Source organism: Diadema setosum, chromosome 1, assembly GCF_964275005.1.
Source record: "Diadema setosum chromosome 1, eeDiaSeto1, whole genome shotgun sequence".
NCBI classification, from domain to species: domain Eukaryota; kingdom Metazoa; phylum Echinodermata; class Echinoidea; order Diadematoida; family Diadematidae; genus Diadema; species Diadema setosum.
In genome coordinates this window covers 44,275,422-44,300,621 of record NC_092685.1, presented here as the reverse complement: position 1 = coordinate 44,300,621, position 25,200 = coordinate 44,275,422, and the positions used below count along the sequence as shown (strand labels likewise).

Below are 25,200 nucleotides of genomic sequence, written 5' to 3'. Positions count from 1 at the left end.
AAAGTCAACTTGGAGTTGAATTGGATGTTGATCCTTGTTTTTGTCGTATGTCCCGTTCTCGTGATGTTTCTGATGCTCATCACACAAACCTTGATCTTTGCTCTATCTCTGGGACATCTCGCTACGGCTGGCATTGGACACAACCCCTCGCGTGACAATGACTTCGGGCAAAATAACGACAAGAATACAGTCATCATTCAACCTGACGTCACGGACAGTGTTACAGATCTGATATTCATACGTCTGAGCTCCCTTCATTGAAGATAACGACAATACGTCTGTAGCTATATACATCGCTGGTGTTTACGACGGATTGATAAGAAGCTTAGCATCATAACAGAGGCCTCTTTACAACCGTGACGATTGGCAAAAGATGATCTCCATTAAACGCGAGTACTGAAAAATACGACGTTAGAGAGATTAATTTTGATTATGAAAAAGATAAGAGACTGGCTGTAATCAATCGGGGTACTCATACTTGTGGGGAAGTTCGGGGACTGAAAGCGAGCGAGAACTCCAAAGAAATGAAGAGGATAAAGGAACAGGATGCCACTGAATTATAACTCAGAGAATTTAAAACTATCGTCCGCAGCTTCATCTCGATGACACCAAACAAACAAACAAACAAACAAATAAACAAACAAACAAACGAATATTAACACAGTATACAAACTGCTATGGAAACTATCTGAAAGTATTTCAGAAAACAAAAAGAAATATGACCTAAGAATGGCGGGAGTATCACTGACCCACTGCTTCAGTGCTCAGTCATCAAGTCAGACGATCGATAAGTATCGGTCACGTATCGCCGCTATAAAAACGAGCGTAGACGCACTTCCGTCAAAATCTCGTGGCACAACGTATGATTGTTATGTAAATGTCAGAAACGATTTTGAGTGATCAGCTGACGCCAACATCACAGTATTTGTTGCTAGATACAGTGACCAGCTGGTGGGGGGGGGGGGGGGCAGAGGCTGAGAAGTGGTTGTAACTGGATGGCCATTCTTTATATATGTATAAATATATATAAATATATATATATATATATATATATATATATATATATATATATATATATCTTTTTTCTTTTCTTTTTTAGCTGTTAGCGTTGCTTATATTCGTTGTTTCTCTGCTGTTTATATAATCTTCCTTAGAGGCACATCAGATGATGGGATCAAGGGCGTGTTATGTGCGATCAGGGCCCAAGTGTTAATGCCTTTGACGTTGACTGTATGTTTTTCCCCTTTCTTCGCATAATTCGTAAAGAAGTTCTCGAAATTAATTCTATTTGGGTGACGTTTTGGTAGGATAAGTCGTCGTTTTAATTGTTAAACAGGGTCTGAACACAACGCATTTTTGAAGTTGATCTCCTTTCACAACACGATTGTTTTATCGTTATACTTCTGATAAAACAGCAGTAAGTCAAGTGTACGAGTGCTAAAGCTGTGTTTTGTGTCGAATATCATCTTTATTTTAAATCTATTTTATGTGGAATAAATTTGCCATCATGATAGATTTGAAAAAGAGTGTCTTTTCTTTGAAGAAGAACGAGAATTCAAACTGCCCCCTTTTTTTTTTTTTTTTTTTTTTTTTTTTTTTTTTTTTTTTTTTTTAGGAAGAGCCAATAGCTTTGTATTGCTGTCGATAAATGAATGTGTATCACCATAATATAAACTTATTGTCGATCCATGTCGGTCGATAATTAACGACCTGTTTCAGATGGCCATGGCAGTCATGCCATTTGCCCATGATTTTGAATTAAATTGATTTGATTTGATTGATCGGTTTCGGTATCGTCATCGTAGATATAGCTAAAAGTACACATTTTCGTGTGATCACAAGTGATAAAATTCTTTGTGCAATTTGAAAATGATATGTACGTAACGGATTAAAAGTATTGAAATATTATACTACTGCTTGAAATGAAAAGATATGAAACGATTTAGCAGTTGCGTCTGCTCTGGTGCTGTATTTCGTTCATTCCACGTGTATTTTTCCATCTCTTGTTTACACGTCTCACTTCTTCTCGTCCCTATACCGTAGCAGCACAAGAGTATCCTAGTTTCTTTGCAATTCTTCCCTCTCTTTTCTTTCCGGGCGCTTTCACCACTTTCGTTTTGTTTTCCTTTGTAGGCTAGTCAAATATGCTCCCATGTGTACTTGATTGTATGATTGTTATCATCATCGTCATTTTACACTTCATTATCCTGCAGATATTTTCAATCTTGTTGTCTTGGAAATGAACGATACTTGAACTGAAAGTGAACCGACACCATTAGCTGCTTTAATTCTATTTTCGCTTATTTTTATCGTATATAACTGCGATGCCCTAAACTGAACACCCCGGTCTACGGAAGCTGCTAATCAAAACGATAAGTTATTGCCCCAACTCAGTTTGCAAAGAGCAACTTCCATGGGGCCTCCGAAATGATCAAAATGTTAATTACTTTCACGCTGGCTCCACAATGAAGCATTCTATCGAAAATGCCATCGTCCACAGGTAACTATTGTCTTAAAACCCCACCAAAACTGTTTAGGTGATACTCGCTTTCTTGAGTTTATATCAATGCAAAGTCCATTAATCGATGGAGTGATGACAGGCTCATAATAATTTGCATAATCATAATAATAAAAGACCCGCAATGCTGTTACATAGATAGACCCTCTTCCACCCACACATACACACGAACTCGCACACACACACACGAACTCGCACACACACACACACACACACACACACACACGAACACACATCATACATATCTCCATCCTGACACGACTGTAAAATTAAAGCAACAATAAGAAGTGGTCCCTTAACCCTAATAGCGCGCGGCGAGAGCGTGCGCGTTGCGAAGCAGTGCGGCACGCACTACGAATGATAGCCATCGATTGACCATACAGGAACTAGGTAAATGTCAACGCCGTTATGTGGTGACGTAACTCGCGTAGTTGCTGCCGTCACCAAATTCGTATCTCCAGCGCGTTACCGGTCGGACCACTGAACATGAGAATTGTTTTGCCGCCAAAACAATTCAAAACAACTTTTGTTGCCTACGCCAAAGTTGAGGTGAAAGCAGTCGTTGTTGAGGTTAAAAATGTAGAAAGTCCCAATAGTATAGGCATACGATAACTGTAATACTATGATCCAAGATATTTTTCGTATCCACCCATTTAATAGTCACTTGATAAGCTAAATGCTTATCTATAGCCTGTTCGTTATTTTGGAGGCCACTTAGAATAGACGAATGACTGAGGAATATTTCGTTGTAAGAAATGGTAAGCAATACCTGGGGGTGTGCATTACTGTTTGGGGGCATGTTCTAACCTATTTTTGTCTTCCTCAGGTGAAAAAAAAAAAGAAGAAAAAACTTTAAAAATTCGGGATAACAAGAGAAAGGTACCGTTATGAAAAAAAAAGTGCGAGGACCAACCACGAGGAGAAATGAAGTTAGTTTAATTTAGGCCAATCTATGGAAATGACAATTTTTTAATCAAATACTGTATCTATTTAATAGCATGTTCAACAGTTGCGTAGGTGTTGCTCCAGAAATTCACTTGAGGTATATATCTAATAGTGGTAATAGCACGAAATCGATGAAGAAAACGCCTCTGCCCGAAGAGATTGAAAATATCCAATAAAGGTTAAAGGATTCACGTTAATTACGCACAACTGAGTGCGTATTACTGAAACGGCTAGGCACGGAATCCAACTCCCCAACACGTGACTCGCGCGTCGCATACCTGTTTCTTTCAGGGGGAGGTGTGAAGTTTGCTGGTATATCAGGTGACGATCGGCTCGGAAGATGAGGAAAAAGCATGTGACGTGTAGTGGCCTAGTTTGGTTGCACCCAGAATCCCACTGCTATCTTTTCTCACCTTTTTTTTTTTTTTTTTTTTGTCCTTCGTCTTCTTCTCTTTTAATGGTAGTGGGCGTGGCAGCAAAGATTCCTCGTAAAGAATGCGTGGAAGCAGGGAAAATTGAAAACGCTCTCTTCACTATTTTCAAGTTAGCACGTCATATTAACTGAGCACTGTTGGGAAGGAAAAGTGACGACATATAAATCATAGAAGAAGAAGATGAACGGGGGAAAAGACATAAGATGGGAAAAACTCCACTTTCACGGAAATAAGTTGGAACTTTTTATGTAATATACCGTCGGATTGTGTCTTTGGTTATAAACATTGATTGTGAGCGCCTTGAGTACCTTTATGTGGATATGTTGCGCGTTATAAATGTCTATATTATTATTATTATTAATATTATTATTATTATTATTATTATTATTATTATTATTATCATCATTATTATTATTATCATTATCATCATTATTATTATCATTATTATTATTATTATTATTATTATTATTATTATTATTATTATTATTATTATTATTATTATTATTATTATTATTATTATTATTATCATTATTATTATTAACAACTCGGGGCAGATATCATACGTGAACACACATCCAACCAACCATAGCTGCAACTATTAGCTGACAAACACAAACACAAACACAACCAAAAATACAAGACAAACACAACAAAAGTACACAAATACAAACATACACAAAAAACCACACAAACAAAAACACCACAAAATAAAGCACACAATAAACACAAACAAACAAATACAAGCAAAACAAAAAACATACAAACAGCAACACAAACACCAATAACACGTAAAATATTTTTGAGCGATATCATTTTTACCCCACATTCTGTTTTGAACAAACATGTATTACTCTTATTCTAAACACACCTCACACAACACTTAAAACCACATGTGAAAAGTGCGCACGCACACACACATACACACAATATGACACACACACACGACTTAGTCTTAATGGGATCGTATAGTTTTGGTTGAGACCTAATTTCAGGTTTCTAACATTTTTTTGGTGAGATAATGAGAAATCTCTTATGAAATATGAAAGAGCATGTAATTCCATGAGGAATTCAACGTTTATTTGATGAAAATTGGTTTTGAAATGGCCGAGATATAAAAAAAAAAGAGCGGTTCCAGTAAAGTGTGGGATCCACACTTTTTCACGATCGCTTTGTTTTACTTTGTTTTTGGATGTTTCAGTCATTCCAAACCCGATTTTCATCAAATAAACTTTGAATTCCTCTTAGAATGGTATGCTCTGTACTATTTCATAAGTGTTTTCTTGGTATCTCGCACAAAGTTAAAAGCCCAATTCTCATCTCCACCAATACTTTACCATCCCTTAAAGTCATTTACTTTTATCTGAACAATCTCTAAACTTTCATTTCCTCCTCCTCCTACTCTTCCTTTCTTCTTTATCTTCACATAAAAATCCCACTACTTCCCTATCTATCTATCTCCTCTCTCTCTCTCTCTTTTCTATCAGTCTTACTATCATCACCATCTTGCATCGCTGGGTTACGAATTCAAGCAGATAAATTATTGATCAGGGTCATTGTCGGTATCATCTTTGACTAAGCTCTTAAAAGGCTTGCAGTTTAATCTCAAAATGTGTCATAGTCACAGCTTTATCATCAACTCACTGATTCTTCTTCTTTCTTTTTTTTAGTAACAAAACAATGTACAGACGAGTCATGTTTACAATGCAATCAATAATCAATCATCAATCATCAAGGATTTGAGTTATACATCACATATCCTCTAAACTTCTTCTTCTTCTTCAGGTTTACAAAAACACAGTATGAGCTGGCAGGGAAAGAAAGGTTTGTATAGAATACAAAAACAAAAATATAGATTATGTAAAACTCGTTACAGGAGGTTGATAGAATTGTAAAGTAAATAGCTTCACTCAAGATAGTTGTCCATTATCTGGGGATAAGTACATATGCAATACATTTTTTTTTTTTTTTGGCTTACCTTCTATGGTGTAGGAATAGGGCCATAACATGAAAATACTATATCCATTTCATGTGGCCAATTTACACTGTCACGTCATTACATAGGCCTATAGTATTCAGAAAAGATATTATCCAGAATCTTCACAAAAACAGAGTACGAAGACAATATTCCTGCGTCGGGAAATGGTTGTGCCATTCATTTTGTAGCATAAAATGCTATATTATGACCAATGATCACATACTAAATCACCTTTGATACACACTTTGATGTCCTATACAATCATTTAGGAAATGCATCATGGTTGTCATGGCTGCAGTGTCACTCTTGGCTGTAATACGAATTTGAGAGGAGATGGTTAGATACCTCCTTTTTGTGTACAGGTGTACTTGCATCTTTATACCATTAAATTCTGACACACACATATATATATATATATATATATATATGGAATCACATTATAATTTCCATGGATGTGAAGATCACAGCTACTAAAAGTAAAAGATAAAGTGACACCCAAGGGTAATCATATACTTGATCAAAGTTCTACACAGAACGTTTCCAAATTTTGTCCTTGCAAGTTTTGCCCCCTCCCCCCTCCAAAAAGAAGAAGAGAAAATAACTGACGTAAAACAACTACCAAGTTTTAATTTCACATTTTCTGATATCAGCCATGCATGTGAACAAACACAACTCAAATGAAATGACCTAGAGAAAGGACGGTAGCAGAGGTCATGGGCGACCCAATGACTAGATTCAGAGGTCAAAGGTTAAGCATCCCTAGAAGTCCAAATAGATATGCCAGTAACCGATATTCAATTTTGCACTGACGAAATCTCATCACACTCATCATACTCGATGTCTTTCTGAGAGAACGAAATGCACATCTTCATTAGGTGCATCTAATCAAAGTATGAAAACAGAAAACATATATGAAAGTAGACCTAAAAAAAGTGCTTATTTCTGTTAGTAATTGTAAAGTGAAACAAGCGGTATAAATTTTATAAAAGAATACCAAGACAGCTTTGTCTTTGTTTACAGATGTTGGTTTTTTTGTATCTGTGTACAATCGTAACCTAAATGAAGATAATAAACATGTCAAGTCTTACAAAAGAAATACGTGTAAAAATGGCATCAGTCACGAGTAACTGACACAACCCTATAAAAGTATGACAGATACGTGAACATGATTCATGTGATAAAACACATTTCAGTATTTGCACATGTGTAAGCTAACAATTGCATTGCGTGCCAGCATGACTCACGCAGAGAACCAGTAGTACACACACTTCACTTGGCCCATGACTACACGCCACAAAATCTCGACAGCAACGACACGATCGTCTAAAGCATCTCTTCATAAATCATTCGGCTATAGATATAGATACATCGCATAAAACTGTGAAATATCCCGCTATAAATCTTCTATGTACAAACGCCGCAGCGACAGAGAGGTGACTTATATAATATACAGCTACAAGAATAACTCAGTTGTCTTTTTTCCCCACAGGAGCAGAATCAAATAAATCTTTAGTACTTTTCATGAATAGAAAAACAAAACCTCAACAATGACAATCAAACATACTTTTGTCAATGCATAGTGTATATCAGGCATTGGCGTGTCATATAGACTTTGCTTATTACTGAGATGATAAATATATTTTACGATGCCTTCACTACTTACATTATCATACACACAATCATTCAAAGAGGTTGATTTTTTTTTTTTCTCTCCGTTACAATAAATACAAAGTACTGGTGGGGAACTGCAAATTTGTAACATATGTGACCCCCTGACAATATGTGTTATGCTAATTCCCCTCAATTTTGCATGCATGCACCTTTTACAATCCCATTGCAATGAGCTTCTTTTTCATCTCTGTTTTGTTTTTCTTGTCTCACAGAAAAAACAGACACACAAACATGGTATCATCAGACACACTTCAATGCTTCATGCTTACTTTTGCTTTTGTGCTTTAGTCTATGCAGTGGTATTTTAATTCTTGTTGTTCAATCTCTTTGATCATTTTTTTTTCCTTCAATGAGCTGGAGTGATATCTATGGAGGGCAATATCATCATTGCTTAAACTTCCTTGATAAGCAGCCGTAGGTGTTGCTATCATGATAAAAGAAAACTGAGTAAGCAATGCTATGACACTGTTCCAAAGTTGTTCTAATAGACGGATAAGCAGCTACACGTTACATATGATACGGTACGAGCACTGTGTGACTTAACAGCTTGGTTCCACACTACCCTAATAAACTTGATGATGCAATGGCTTCATATGTTGTTCACAGCAGAAAACAAAATTCCCCTTCTCATCAAAGGAAATACATATAAACTAATGTACACCAATAAATGGGATACTAACATGAAATACAAAAAAATAAACACCTATTAACCTTCCAACATAAGACGGTTGTGACATCATTAAGCTGTTAATTTCTATATGCTGAAAATATAGAAAACTCTTCTTGAAACCTTCAAGGACTGCTCATGAATCAGTAACTGAATGACCTACAAAGAAAACACCTCTAGAAGCTCTCAACTTCTTTCCCTCTGAAAACAAAAAAACAGACAGAGAAACAAAAGATTGTATTGTATCACTCATGTCTGGAATGATAAAGGCAAATCCAAACTGCACTGTTTTCAAGGAGTACATCAAGCGGGTGTGCAGAGGCAGTAAAATCAGACTTTGCTTCCTCAGTCCTCGCCACAAGTAATATTCTACGTGAGGTCGGAGCTACGACAAGTTTCCACGTATGGTGCAAAGTACTGTCTGGTCAGAGCCCTGTCATGGTTATTATTATTTTTTCTTCCTTCATAATGTCAAAACGACTTCAAAATGACTCTAGAACGACACCAAAATGACTTCACAATGAGTCACTGTGAACAGCGACTCCACAACGACGTTCTCTCGAGACACCGCTGACACTGTAGGCAACGTGATTGCCAATAATGACAGCAATGTCTGAAGTGAATGAGTTCCTAGAGAAAACAACAATAACAATTCTCTCTAAGTAGTGCCACGAAGCGCATTACTGATATTTCATTTACGAGAGCTGCAAAAGGTTCACGCGTGCCATTCTCAGCCGCTTGACAAAATGCAGTTGGATATTCCTCTGAAAGAGCATCCCAACCCCACCCCCAAGCAGAATCTTTTAAACTTGTGAATACCTGGTAGTCTGTACATAAAATTGCTGGGGTCAACAAGAGGGCGCAGTATACTTGGCACGCATGTTCAATTTCGTTCCTGCAACTGCTGATGGTAGTAGGTATAATAAAAATGAAGGTTTATCTGCTCTTGAAATGGTTTGCCTTTAATATTTTCCCAAAGAGAATTCCCTTGAAAGCAAAATATTATTAAGCAGAGGGGTGAAGGTTGAAGTGTGAGTTTTCTTCTAATTTGTGTCTCCCTCTTAACATTATCATTTTGTCTGCATGCAAGGTACAATATCGTAATTATGGCATCTGGGGAAAAATAAAACAAGTCTTGCATTGTTTGCTTTCTGCATTATCAAGTTAGCATTATCTTGTGACATGAAATGCACAGGTGATGGTGGGTTTTCTAACATCACAGCTCTATAGTTGTCTCCGTTCACTTTCTGAGAGGTTTTGACATATAAAAACACGTCATACTGATCTACAGATGCCTAGTAAACACTACACTGCTTTCAACAAATTGAAACTTGAGCTGCAGTCACACGTAACATTTTGTATGCAGCACCAATTATGCAGAATGAATGAGAGCTTCACGTAGCACAGGATATTTTGTCACCTTACAGCTTCAAAATAGTGCCTTTATCACAGATAATAGTAGAAAGAATGGTATACTTGTAGAATAAGTTCCAGTAATCTCACAGCAGTAGTTTATGTTATCACTTGATTTTGTAGAGTGACTTTTTGTTTCTTTAGTTGTATTCCCTTAAAAGATTCAAAACTGCCTATTTATACAGCTAATGAAATTTTTGCATGTATGAAACTTTCAGAAATTTTGAGACGTGCTTAGATTTGCGAAAGTAAAATGCACCCGAAAGTTTCTGTTTGCACAATGCATCAAATGCTAGTCATCAATTTACAAAAGTTTCATGCCACGATAAAAGGCTGTCAGCTCCAACTCGCAAAAGTTTCGTGCCACGAATGTTTCTGGTTTTTACAGTATCCCATGTAAGATTTCAATCAGAACACATCCCACAGGGACAGAATATAAACTCATCTATGAGTGAAAGCTTTCACAAAAGCATGCTATTATGATATATCACATTTTATTTCTAATTTTCATTTTATTTGAAAAAAAAAGAAAAATGATTAACTTCTCTATTAGATTGTATGGTATTTTTTAACACAGATGGGTTGATGACCTGTTCTACCAGCCTGTTAGCATATCCAATCTAATATAATACAGGTTAGAGTTAAAAAAAAATTCATTTTACTGTTGACTTTGCAACAAAGAAGTATATTTCAGGGTACTTGAAACAAGCTAATGATAAACTCATTTCTATCAACAGCAAAAAGAAAAAGAAAAGAAAAATATATTTACATGGCTAAGAACAAGCCTTGACTTTCACAGAAATATTACATTAGTCCTATTGCAGCGAAAAAGAATGGTCCATATGAAAATATCAAATTATAAGTATTTTCACTCATTTGGAGGGCTTGAAATTCTGATGAACATTAGAACACATTCTCTGTGTTTTGTTTTGTTGGTTTTTTTTTTCCTGCTCAAAGCACTAATTAAAGTCTACATAATACTTGCTGCTGTATTTGGTGACATAAGACAATACAGAATGTTTTAATAAATCCAAAAAGATGGTAAGAACATCAATGGCTTAAAGGGAGAGTATTTCTGCTTATAAGTCTGTGTATTGAGCAACATTATCAACACTAACAACAAATATGAGACACAATGCTTTGGTAGAAAATTTCACATTTGACTGCCAATACCAACTAAAAAAAAAAAAATAATAATCATAAAACTAACTACAAAAAAAAAAAAATTAGGCGAAAAGTATTTGTTTAATGCTACTGTAAACTTCTGACATTAGCTTCCCTAAGACTTTCTGCTTCTTTTCTTTAACCCATACAATCTTATGAGATTCTCAACATGAATTGTATCATACATAAGGTCTGAACCTGCAGACTTGCTAAGATAAAGACAATTTCTTTTTCATCTTGATAAACTGTGTAACAATTTTAGCCAACTAGGAGTTGCACTGCGAGTTAATAACATACATCTAACATGCAAAAAATCATACAATATTTACTACTTCTTTTTTTTTTTTTGGTCTGAGAGTCCGACTCTAAAACTGTGGCAGCAGCAGGGTGTGGTCGTGCTTGAGGTGGTCTGATTTTGATGAGGTGCTGTTAAGAATCTTCTCAAACCAGCAAACTGACAGCAGCATCACGGAGTAATCTGAGCGGAAAATCGGTGAATGGGCCTCTCGACGATCTATTCTGGTTGGATGGCAATGCTTCCGTATTTCAGTTCGTAAGAATTCTGAACTTTTTTCTGCAATTTTTCGCGCAACACCGACGTGATGCGCTTGCGAAACAAACGAGAGAGAGAAAAAAAATTGTTGGCATTTTCGGCACGTAAGCAGTTTACCTCTCATGCAGGATGGCTTGCGTGTGGGATGGGACCACTGATGCATCTTCCGAGCTACACTTGCTATGAATGAATCGCCGATACAGCGTCCACTGGGCGCGTCATCGCTGGCTATCGGCCAAACCAATTCCCCCCTCAACAGGAGAAGATCCAAAATGATAAGGACGCCATGAAGAATTCTTCAGCCTACAACCAGAGGAAGTATTCCTCAATGTACACTCGCCATGCCATCTCGTGTAATGACCCCAAATCCATTTTGTCATGAAATCGTGTTCCTCCTCTGATGCCCCCTTACAGGGTCCTCAGCAGTGCGCGCTATAAATGTATCTCTGGTCCAACGTCCAGCACCCCGTTGTCGGCGATGGGGACGAAACGATTGTCTATCTTGACCAGCAGGATGGTCTTGTCCAAGTGTGACCGTCGAGCCTGGTCCATGTGGAATGGGACCCAGACGTGGACCACCTGGCCCTCCACCCCCGGCGTGGGGGACCAACCCTTCCAGCCACTCGAGCCGCCGCTCTGCCGCATCGACTCGTCTGGCCACATGACGAACTTGTTGATGTTCAGCCGGTCATACACTTTGGATTCATCGATGATCTGGAATGAATAAAAGAGAAGAAATATATAAAACATACATGAGGGTAAGCAGACATAATTAGCAGTCAGTCATCTGATCATAAAAACAAATTGTAGCCAGGAAAAGGGTAAGTCTCTTCAAACCCTTATCAATATCATATATACACAGACTGAATCAAGCTGATTTAATCTTGTTTGTAGAGTAGCGTGAAACTAATTCAATTAGCTGGAATACAGAATAACGTTTGAAAAGTAACATTCCATAAAGCGATTGAATAAATTGGAAATCACTATCATTGTCACTGCTATGGCTCATGCTATTTCAAAGAACAATTCACAACTTACAGTGGGTTTCACAATCTTCTTTGATATGTCTTATATCACCAACTACAGACATGATACACACAGGGTTTAACCAAAGAGATTATACCACAAGAGGGCGTAGTCCAGTAGAGAGGCAGCCGCGCGAGGGAGCTGCCATTTTGCGTTGTGGGAGCCGCCATTGCACAGATCCTGTACAGTAGATGGCAGCGCACTGTTAAATGCGCTCGACTTGAATATTCGGTGCAGTGACCTTGCGTTGTTTTATTGTGACGTCACAATGGTCATGTTTAAGCGTCATAATGGTGCTGATGTTGTTTGATTTTATGGCGTGAGTGGGAATGTACGCGAAACAAACGTCATAGTGCTCAACTACTGTCTAGTCTACACCCAAGTTCCCACTGTTAATTTTGCGAACAACAAAAAGGTCTGGACTCTACTAAATGGTTCAAATGATATGGTATCATCGCAGAAACTAATATTTAAACAATTAACCACATTGCGATTCTGAAAATGAAAATTTGTAATGAAGAATAACATATCACTCCAGGTATGATATGAGAAGATATGACTTGAACGTAGACTTAGATCCAGTGCCAGGAGCTGAGTGTGCGCTCCCTCTTCAATTTTGGATGCACTATTTGTACGCACGCGTATGGCGACTACTTACTCTATAGGTATAATCTCTTTGGGTTTAACACTCCAAAACATTTTCATATCAAAAACATCTGGAGGTACAATGTCTTTAACCTGTTTTGTCTGCGATCATCACCTTTGAACAAGCACATGGTGCTATGCTGTGCTATTTTATCAGTAGATAATAGCCAACGGCATAGTATATGAAGGGTTGAAATAAGTATTCACTCTGCAATCTCATTCCCTCTCTCCACAGAGGTACCTTGTTAAAACACTTTCTCTAATGGCCATTACTGCAGGAAGCCCTAAAGAGGTGCACGCACACATTCGAATCCGACACTTGTTTGTTGTGTTTCTGAAATGACGTACAAGAAGACACAAGCAATGGTACCCCCTCCCCCTAAACCTTTCCCCCTCTTCCAAACATGATGGCGAGATCACGTCCCCGGTAAGAGGGGAAGATCGGCTAAGAGGTCTGCGCTGACGGCAGGAGTCTGTCATCGTAGGCCATCAGTCAGAGGTAGAGTGTCCCTGTCAACACCCCGTTCGTCCTGGTGAGCCTTGCCACCACGCCACATGCGTGTGCGGCGGCGGCGAGGCGTGCTAATGTCCTTGCACATTCAGGTTTCTCAAAGATTCCACAGATTTTTGTGACCAAACATGTTAAGTTTTAAAGACCTCCAGAGGTTCAGTACAGTCAACCTTTCACTTTGCTATGTTATCTTCTGTTTCAATAATACAGTTTCACCTCCTTTGTATCCTGCCATATACCACAGCTTCAGTGAAATGTATGAATGTAGCACTGTGACTCTATCAATAACAAACTCCAAAGTTCTCTTGATTTAAAAAAAAAACTTGATATCATATGTCACTATCTAGATTATTAATAAACAAATGAATAATATTCTCCTTCTTTTGAAATCACAAGAATGCTCTGAAATGTCTGGTGAGGTGAACATCAGAATTTTGGCACCCCCCTTTTCTTTTCTTTTCTTTTTTTTCTTTTTTTTTTTTTTGGGGGGGGGGGGGGCTACCATTAACTCTAGAGGTATGAGTAAAGTAAAAATGACTGAGACACCAATTCCGGTCCCCAGAACAGCACCAGCAAATATGAATAATACAGCCAGAATTAGAAGCAGCAACCAAACCCTTTAAACCGCTTTGCCCACGACAGACTAATACATTCATAACAACGACCCTGCACATTCCTTCCAAAGGCGTGGATGAAGTAACAACGGTTGAAGCCACTCAACCCACACCTCCCTATTTGAGGTAACAAATATTGAATAACACATCCAGAAATAGGCATCATCAACCAAATACCACTGTAAAGCAGCACACTACACACAATGTAAAGCCTCCCTGTTTGTGGAGAAAGGCTTTGCTGAACGAAAATATGCGCGCCGCTTAACCAGAACTCTGTATCACAGGTAAATGCGGTATAGCACTGCATGAATAAGATAACCAGAAATAGCGAAAATGCAAATCCATCATAAACCCACATACCGCATCACACTGAAACTCATACAGGAATCTCAGACATTTTCAGAAATAGGATGAAGTAAGCAACTGCCCCCATCCATTTCATCGCCAACACAAATCTCAACAGGTGGAATGTGTGCATATCACAGAAATATCTGATCCTCGTGAAAAATAGAAAAAACTGGGAAGTACACTCACTCAGTCTCAGAACATGAGATAATGTTACTCTCAGCTTCATTTTTCAATAAAATTACATTTTCTTTTCATCCTCATGTTTTCAAGCCAGTCATCTATGACAGTGGGCCCTGTTTACATGTTTTCAGAAGACCTGACTTTTTTTTTTTAACTTTATTTTCCTCATAATCAGATGCCACTTGGCATACGGTGAAAGTGTCAACTTCATCTATTATTAACATGCTATGAAAGTATATTGTGTAAAACATACTTCAAGATTGTTAGCCTTTTTTCAGATTTCTCCTCTACAATATATCTGCAAAACTTACAAGAACTACCCGATTGCTGGCCAACAATAGATATTTTAGGTTTGATGACATCAAATCATCATTTGTGAATACGAGCAAAATCTCATAGACACAGAAATAGTGCTTACATCCATAATCTTTGAAGATCCAGTAAATCTGGCAGACTTTTTGGCAATAGACTTTTAGTGATATTCAAACGAACTAGGACTGTAATTAGAGGCATGAGTGTAATCAGAGTCAAAGTATCAACATGACAACACGCAGCGATGTCCTTGGATGCACAAACCGGCTTTCCCCTGTGCTCGCTGTTTACAACTTCTGGGCAACAAACAGCCCCACGGGCCAGGAAGAGTGCCGTGCATGGATACTGGTAGATCAAGGGTGGGGCCAGCTAATGGAACGGAACATGAATGCGGCTCTTTGGTGTGTCAACAATGTGTTTCCCCCCACAGCATTGCACGGGATGCGTGTCGATAAAGGGGGTATAACCTTACACCCTTTTAAAGCCCCGCAGGGCGGTTGGTTGTCATCGTGCTACATGCACCCGAGATAGGGCTTCGTATTATTCAGAGGGGATACTTGGCATTTAACTTGATATCCTGATTCCCCTTACTGTTATCATTACTGTTTACCGCTTCCGCAGGGCAATATTTGTGGCTACACAATAACAAGCAAATATGCGTGTGTGTGTGTGTATATATGTTTGTATAACAACAAGAACAAGAACAAGAACAACAAGAACAAGAACAAGAACAACAACAACAACAACAACAACAACAACTTGAACAACAGGGAAGGAAGAGGCCAGAAATCAGTGTCCAGGCAAGCACACACCAATGTCAGGACTGCCATAACTTCCATTCCGATCGGGGAGATACTTGTTTGAATGTTGCATGCCTCTCAAAAGCCAACATTTATCATCAAATCAGGGTGGCCTTTGTATTCCATTTGTCAGGGCACGAAAAGTTATATTTCATATTTTTCGTGGCACTTCCTGCAGATTCACGAAGACTTGGAAGCTGCATAACAATAAGTATACCATAAGTAGGAGTGGGTCAGTCTTGTGTATGATGCAAAGTTGTACATGACCGATATACGAGGCAACAGTAGAAGCCTTTTCCATACAGAATCATAACAATGACCATGTTTGTAAATTCAAACATGACAATTTACACATGTTGACCTGTGGATGAACTGATTATCGCACCCGCCTTTTTCCCATTAAATTTTACGATTGTCTTCACTTGTTTCTTGCAAGGATCAGCCATTGCTACAAGTAGGTCAAGCCTATTTTTTTTTTTTTTACCATGGAAACCCACTTTAAGAGAAGCACTGGTAAGATTTGAATTCAACTCTATCACTCTACTCAGAAGCACAGAAAACTGTTGTATTAACAATTTCATTCTTTCTCCTGTTTTTTTAAAGGGGAAAGAACAGAAGTTAAGGCTCATATGTATGATTGCTGTAATTCATGTTGTTCACATCCTCCTCACCTAAATCCCTACCATCCTCATCTTCCGACAGGATGTGTCTCAAAGGTCGTCATCGTGCTCGAAGACTCGGCTGCGATAACCATCTCTACCCAGCCCCCCCCCTTCCCCCTTAATCTTTCTCTCTCTCGCCCCTCTCGCTCTCTTTCCATTCATCTCTCTGGTTTTCCCTATGTCTTTCTCACACTCCCTTCTTCTCTTGCTCACAAAAAAAAAAAAAACTCCAGAAAAGGAAGCTGATATTTTGATACGCATGTTGTATTGGAAATTCAAATTAGGACTTCCCATTAGCTTGGCACAGTGGGCTGTGTGCTATGGCCGAAGCACCATCAGCAGAAAAGCCGCTCTAGATAACAAGCGGGATAGGGACTGTTTTCATGTTTGATCGCCCAACATGACAGCATACCTCTTGTTATCAGCAAACATTATCACAGAGCACTCAACAGGGGGGAGATTGATGCGGGGCTCTCTGGAGAGCAGGCAGTAGTGCCACACACACACACACAGGGCACAGAGAATAGTTGCCAAGGAAACGGACCACTCCTCACAGGTAAACACTGGAAGTGGGGGATGTTGGCGGCTGGGATCTGTGTCAAAATGTTATTCTTGGATACAAAGACTCTGATCTGCCTATAAACTTCATATGAATGAGGTTCAGCATTGCACAAGGGGTTTGGAATAACTTAACCCATGAACAAATGCAAATTTTTCTTTAAGAAAAAGTCCAACCTCACAGGAATTCTTCACATGAAAAGAGAGAGAGAGAGAAAAAAAAATATATATATATTGAATGAAAGTGGTTTGGGGAAACACCTGCACCTTGCAGCTTGTTAATGTGTGAATAGCAATCATATAAATATTCTAACTTTACAACCTCATGAAACTCTCAATAGATCAACCAACAAGATGTCTAATAAGAGTTTGAGAAGACACTTGACTCAATCAACTGACTGGCACATCATGCATATATAGCTACTCCATGTTTGTTTGTACGGCACATCAGAAAATTTGTCTCTTTCTTGAAAGAAACACAAAGATACATTGAGGACTTTGTATCCCGATGTCTACGAAGACAGGATATGTTGATATGTGCTTGAAAAATATTGGTCTATTTGAATACAAAGCAAATGAGATGATAATACTGAAGATGCCATATATTTTGGGAACATGCCATATATCTTGGGAGCATGACAGTTTGGGAATCTGATCTATATTATATGACATCGGCACAAGCAGTCAAATTTTGCTGTCGAAATGCAGTCAGCGACAGAACAATACGAGTATCTTCATTTCAAGAAACAAAAGTAAGTGGTTTCAGCCATTGGCACAATATCAACCATGAAGGAGGCAATATTTTGGCGAGTAAATACTTTCATGAATGTCAGTCAACTTGCGAAAATAGACCACCATGAAATACAGTGCGTATACAGTGTACAAATGATGTCATGGTCATGTGATCAAGATGGCTACCCTGATCACCAAAGAAGGATGCCATGTTTAGATGTTTTGACATCCAAACATTTTAATTAGATTTCCACTTATGCTACTTTTATACCTATGATGGCACTCTTTCAAAACAGTTTTCTTCAATATATCCAAGCTGTGAAAAAAACATCCTCACATTTCACTGTGGAAAATGGCATGTAATCAAAGGCAACAGATATTTGCTTCATAGTGCCTGGTAATTATCATATTTTATAAGGAATTTAGTCTAAATGCACAGCAATGCATTGTGATAATCGCATAGCCAATATGCGTGCTTGTCCATGTCTGACACCTACTGGTGTCATTTGGCTCTCTAACAGACAAATAATACAACTTGCTTGTTTTTTAACCTACTTTCAGATAAAATGCCTTCCGCTCTACAGTACCTGTCCGTCTTTACCTGTGCGTAGAGCATGATAACAATGACATTTTTTTCCCTATAGGATGCTCTCTCTTCCTTTTACAGGAACAGCAGACACTCCATGACTTTTAATCACCACATGAGCAGAAAATTACCACTACGGTATCATATGTGTAAATTTTCATGTCGGTTTATAGCTTCTTTTCAGTTTTGCAAAGTATATCACATAATAGATATACAATGTATCATTTTAACTAGGAGCATACAATGTGATTTATACATTTTTACCTCTGTGTTCATAGCTTAACTTTAATGGATGCAGAAACTGCAAATTAATTGTGGAAAAGCTATCATGGGTTATTGTTGCGTTTGTTTGTGTGTGTGTGTGTGTGTGTGTGTGTCTATCTCTGGCAAACTGGAAATCAGAAGTGAATGTGAATGACGTCAGGTATACTGTAAAATGAGGAATGGTCGCATGCATTTTAATTTTGCGAATTTCGCAAGCCAAGATTTGCGAAATTAAAATGCATGCGAAAGTTCTTGTCTACACTATATGCATAGAATGTTAGAGGCAACTTGCAAAAATGTCATGCCGAAAAAATGGCCGTCGGCTCCAATTCGCGAAAATTTCATGCCGCAAAAAATATAGTGTTTTACAGCATCCTTCAGCATTACAACAAAACCAGAACAAGCGATGCAACTCAGTGAAGATAAAGAAGCATTTGCTCCAATTAGAATTAATCTATAAGAATGTTCACATCTAATTATGGACCAACACATCAAACCTTTGATAATGAGTTGTGTCCTTCAAATACTTTATCAAACGCATTAACTAAAATCTTAAAATTTTGACACAATTTGGCTCATTTCATTGATGGAAAGAATTTGAACTTTTCAAGACAGAGACAAAGCTCCAGTACACAAAGAATAATCAACATCTGTAAAAAAAATTTAGATCATGCTCAAATGTTTTCAATTGAATCAGATTGAATGAATTGTCACATCTACTGAGTTTATCAATTTTTTTTTTCATGTCCTAGAACACCTCAATTGGCCCTCTCGGATAAAACACAGCAGAATTAAAATCCTGATATACAATGTCATAGCATTCTGAATATGTAGCTGGCTGACCGGAAAATGGAAAATACATGACAGATTCAACATCATGTCATTCATCATCCAATAATTTCTTGTACAAAACTAAATAAATGCAAGTACATGTAGGCAAACAAACAAACAAACAAACAAACAAACAAACCTGTCTATCAGTCATCAATCATCAAAATCATGAATGCAATAAGGAGGATTTGTACAAAAGAGGCAACTTTGGGACCCTACTGTATAATGTTTGTTGTTGTATTCCGCTCGCTCTTTTAACAACAAAAATCAGATCTTCTAAAAATGAAAATGGTCGATGGAGCACCGCCAATCCGCAGCTATCAAAGTGTCGATGTGAGAGTCTCGTCAATTGAGGAGTCATATCAAACTGGGCAAAAATAGCGGGGGAGCTGCACAGCGCTGGATGCTATCACTTATAGTCAATTTGGACGAGAACTCGACGTCCTCGGTAGCACCTATGACACCTTCTCTGCTCTTGTTGGTGCGCACCCTTGGCTCCAAATTCTCCTAATTGCTGCCACAGCGTGAAACCAAAAGCTTAAACATCAATTCTTGTCTGTCCTACTGTCATTTAGACTCTAGATGATGTTGATATGCTCGTGCAGACACTGACAAGGTGTGCAAAGACTGCTTAAAGTCATGGTATGGGTTTTGGAAATCACTGGGTAATTTTTCACAGAAAAAAAAATCCAACTATTATCTAAATTCAGAAAAGAAGAGGTAAGATGAAGCTACAAGACAATTACACTGAGACTAGATATAGTTATCATACAGACATACTTTTAAAGAATTAAAGAGTGAAAAAAAAAGAGGGCCTACATGTATATACAATATGTGACCATCCAGCTCAAAACCCACAAAGAGTAGGTCAAATTGAATTTCCACTTTTCTACATAGCTTAATAAGAATGAGCTCTGAGCTATAAATTTGTATATAACTTGATAAGATTAGCCCATCCTCATCCATTAAAAAGTGATTTTAAGGTGGAGACAAGATGCAGTTTCATTAAAAAAAAAAAAGAAAAAAGTATCAATGAAGGAAATATTGTCCAGAAAAAAATTGTTAACATCTTAGTTTTGGCTTTGTTTTCAGCCATCAAATTTTTACAGTAGGTAGAGAAAAGACTACTCTCTCTGAGTCCGTCAACTCAAATGACATAATTTGGTCCATCAAAGAGAATCATAATCTGCGACTTTTTGTAGGTTTGAGCAGGGTGGTCACATATATATACATACACTGGTATATATGAGATAATGTTGACACTTTCTCCAAAGCAAAAAAGAGTAGCATATGAGATAAAAATGCATTGCTCTTGATGGATGCTTAGTGAACAGATGTGCAACATTTCTGGTGTACCCAACAAGTACTAAAGGCACAAACAGGATTTACTGCAGGACTCTGCAAAGACCCGATTTCTTCCGCAAGCCTGTGCCGCTGCATTCAGAGCGTGTCCGTGAGCCGATGTTCCGTTTATCACAGCTTTCACTGATCCGCATTTCCCATCGACGGAAGCAACATGGTATGTTTCCCCCCTAAGGGGGGCAGCCTAAGCATTTTGGCTGCTAACGAACGGTGACTGATGACTGAAGTACCTACTCTATGTCAACAAACATTAACACAAATATTTTTCTCCCATTTAATTCTCACGCTTCCTCCGGCTCAGACATGTATGACAGCTGTAACTTTATAATATTGCTGTCACATCCAGTACATGCATTGCCCTAACACCTATCTTTACCAAGTTTCCTTTTTTGACACGAAATCAAAAGGAATAGCTTGTACCCTTTGAATCATTTTGTTTTTAATGTGTTGTGGTGACATGGTACGGATGTTTGTTGTTGTTGTTGGTTTTTTTTTTGTTTTGTTTTTTTTTTTTTGGGGGGGGGGGAGTTGGAGTCACTTAATAATCAACCAAACATATTGTCTTGATATTATTGTGCACAGACTAATAAGAATATTGTCTGTTCATAACATCACTACCTCTTCTAAGTTGTATTTTGTGGGTGGAATGAATACAACATTTTAATGAAAACATGGAAAACCTTTCAAATTCTATAACTTTCTCATTCCATGAACAATTCTAAGGGAATGTTTGTCTATCTGATTATCTGCTTTTTCTTGCATATTTTTCTTTTGTTTTGTTTTGTTTTGTTTTGTTTTGTTTTTTTTTTGGGGGGGGGGGGGGCTGGTGTAAATAACCTACCAAAGAAGGATATTTAATTAGAAAAGGTCTCGCTCTTTCACAAAAACATGGCAAACTTTACAATTCCAGAACTGTCTTATCTTGTGTATAACCTTAAAGGAACTTTTATCAATTTGTTTGTTAGCAATTTTCTCATTTCTTTTGGTTTGTTTGTTACATGGTTAACTTATACATACAGTGGAATTGCACTTTTAATAGCATATTCATTAATAATTTGTGTGCTTGAGTATGGATTGGCACAGAAAGCCCCATAGCATTTTACCTACTGTCCAATGACCCTTGCAGAGAAAAGGTCAAGCTGAAACACACATACATACTGTTACAAACTGTAACTGCTCTGTGGCTTTGTGCTACGTGTGGATAAAGTGACCTACAACTGCGCATCTTGCGATAACTGCTGGAAACACGCACCACAACTGCACCGCTAAGGAAATGAAAAATGTTGCTAATGTGATCTGGGGAAATCTTCCCCAAAGAGGAAGTGGGTTATTTGGACGAACGTCAACTGACACGAATATTTCTTCCTCATCCGTACCCGATTCCCCCCGTATTTGACTTGAAAAAAATAATTAGCGATGTGCACTGGACAGGCAGGGCACAGCTCACACACTGCCGGAGTTCAATTTGATAGCATCGAGAACGGATGAGAACAATCAATATCTACAATCGCTAGAGACATCGAGATGGTGCTGACGTTTAATTCGTGGCCACACGCCGATGCCGCGGAGATTCCTCATCTAACACCCCTCGCACAAATTACTCTTCCTGGTGCTCGAACGCCTTAATTCTTGGGGTAGAAAGCTGCTTCCTCCCTAAACAGGGATTTTATCCCAAAAATGCTCAGATCAAATGACTTTACGAGATAACAATCTAAATGAGCGAGAGCGAGTTAGAGATGTTATCTTCCTACAGCAACATTAACAGTACAGAAATGTCATTCTTTAAAGGGGATTTTTGATCTTTGTGTGGGAGGGGGCCTTCCCTTTCATACACTACAAACATCCATGATATCTTATCTAAAGACAGCATGTGGCATCAAGTAGTTATGTGTTAGAAAACTCTAAGTTTTGATGATTTCCTTGCTTTGCATACCCCGAATAAAAGGGGAAAAGAGAAGAAGTAGAAATGCTCTTTTTTGTTTGTTTGAGTGCATTAACCTTCCATCTTCTGGTCACTTCTGGGGGGAAAAAAAAATTTCTTGATTCTAAGGAAACCAGCTTATCAATGTACAATTATCATCAGGTGTAGAGGGAGATAAAATTGAAGAAAACTCAAACCTCAACCTTCACCCCCTCTGCTTAATAATCTCTTGCTTACAGTTATCATTTTTGGTGAAGGCAAGCATTTGGAATGCATTTTCTTTACTGCCCATCCCATCCCCCTACCCCACAGCAGCCAACATTTCATCCATCAACATTGGTAAGAGTCCAAAGAGCAATCAGGGAGGTACTTCAGTGTCACATGTATCTCAATAGGCCAAAAAAAAAAAAAAGAAAAGAAAAGAAAGAAAGAATGTTCAAATCAGGGAGATATCTTATATTATTGTCTTAGCCAGACATAAAGAGATATAGCATTGCAGTTTTCAGGAAGCCCTCTGAAGAATCATGGGGACTTTGCAGCTTGGCTAACCCCATATTCTGCAAAACAGAGCCAAAGTATCCTCCTTGATGACGCTGGCAACGCACCCTCTCTGTCGTGTCCGACATTGCTGGTAAAATCATCACCAGCTGTTTTCAACCCCCTCCACCATCAATGACAAAACCCATCATCCACTGTACAGTGAACTCACATGACTCATGCCTCCCGATTGTTTGCGAACCACATTTTCTGCAGCTAGCTGAGTCAAAACTTTGACCTTTGTGCATCATTGTATCCATACATGAGGTCCTAGGTACTGATCTACATTTGCTCACTTTTGGTATAAACAAATTAGAAGCAAGGTCACTAAAATTGTTTTGCTGTAACTTTTTATATTCAGGCCTTTATCTCAACTACCCCAGGTACGTTTTCTGGCTGTGACCTCACAAAAATTCATTAAAGTTGCTACTCTAATCCATCTCTATCTCTCTCTATGACTGAGACACTGCTTTTACCATTCTGCGCAACAAGTCGGACGAGTTCAGCCAAGTTCTGGTTTGCCAGAATCTGCCCAGACAATCATCAAGTTGAAGCTGCTGGCTCACTGGCTACTGATGTCAAATTTAAATGTAGGTGTCCAAAATTCAAGATTGTAACAAATTTCGGTATTTTACTATGATCTGCTCATGATGCTTGAAGCACTTTTAGATGTGTCAAACTGGGATGGGGGGGGGGGGGGGGATTCTACACCCCAAGTAGCTAAGCCGACAGGTAACCCTCAATTTTTGTGGTCACGCAAATGGAAAACAGTGATTACTGGCCTGACCATATAAGGGCCCGTTGTGTGGAAGTCCCAAATTGGAGGGCAGGAAAGATAGCACCCTAGAGATAACAAAAAGGCAGTAGGACACCCCGTAGAGGGGTAAACTCAAAGTACACAGAAACATGTACGAGGTAGATTTATGTCGCCTCTGACATTAAAGGCAAAAACACTCTTTTGGAAGACCTCTGTCAAGATATCACAAAAACATAAAAAAGAAATAAAACAAAACAAAACAGCAAATCTTTGCATATCAAATGGTATTATGCAGTGTATTAGCATTTTCAAAATCATAACTTGCGCTTGGTTTGATGACTAAAATACCTTCAGGCTTCCTTCGTACGGTAATGAACTTGGTAGTCTACCATCACATGTAAACCACCATGGAGAGTCACAAGGAGAAAGAATGGATTATGGTAGTTTATAACAAGGACCCTCTGAGAATATGTACCAAGCATGATAATTAACCAAATGTAAGCCCGGTAGATCGGATCAATCAATCTCACAATGTCTGGAAGATGAAAGACACTCTCAGCATCGGTGGCGGAGAAAAGTGAAAGTTATACATCATACCGACAGATGGATGGATTTGAGTAATGCATTGTTGTATGCTTCAACTCATAACAACAAAAGATAACCAAACAGCTAGCTGTCTCTTTAAGGGCTTCTAAAGTCAGCGCAGAACCCCATAAATCACGGTCCAGGTAATTCTATTGACATGGCAGAGGGAAATATGAAATCAGAGCTGGGTTGAACAACCCTCGCTGTTGGCGTTCGTCCCGATCTCCTACCAAACCAGGAGGCAGTCAATAGAATTCCGTCAGGAGCCTTGCCTACCAGAATGCAGCACAACTTCTAAAAGCTCTACGTCTTTTTGGCTAACCCCTTCACAAACTTCTCCCAAGTATCATTTTCCCTTAATGACATCTGGATATGAGGATGTATGGTTAAATTTTAGATTACATAGGTGACTGACAGCTTTCAATTGGGCACCACTTAATGTCTCTAGCTGCTCATTTGTATTCATTCATGCAGACCCCAGGGCAAGTTCCTTGAAACACTTAATTGTCATTAATATTGTTTTTCCATAAAATCTTCAAAACCCACCTGCTCAGATGTTATCGCAAATGCATCAAGAATACATGTCTGTGTATACAAGGACAGTAGCAGATACAGAAGTACTCACATAA

General features: G+C 38.4%; 1 protein-coding gene across 1 annotated transcript in view; it reads right to left on the bottom strand.

Moving 5' to 3' along the window:
• Positions 1-10,908: 10,908 nt before the first annotated feature.
• Positions 10,909-25,200, bottom strand: part of LOC140236389 (pecanex-like protein 1) — a 128,475-nt gene continuing 114,183 nt past the window's right edge. Inside the window, exon 38 of the mRNA XM_072316328.1 lies at positions 10,909-12,054. Within this exon, the coding sequence (XP_072172429.1) occupies positions 11,773-12,054 (282 nt within the window). The 3' untranslated portion in view covers positions 10,909-11,772. The remainder of the gene's footprint in view (positions 12,055-25,200) is intronic.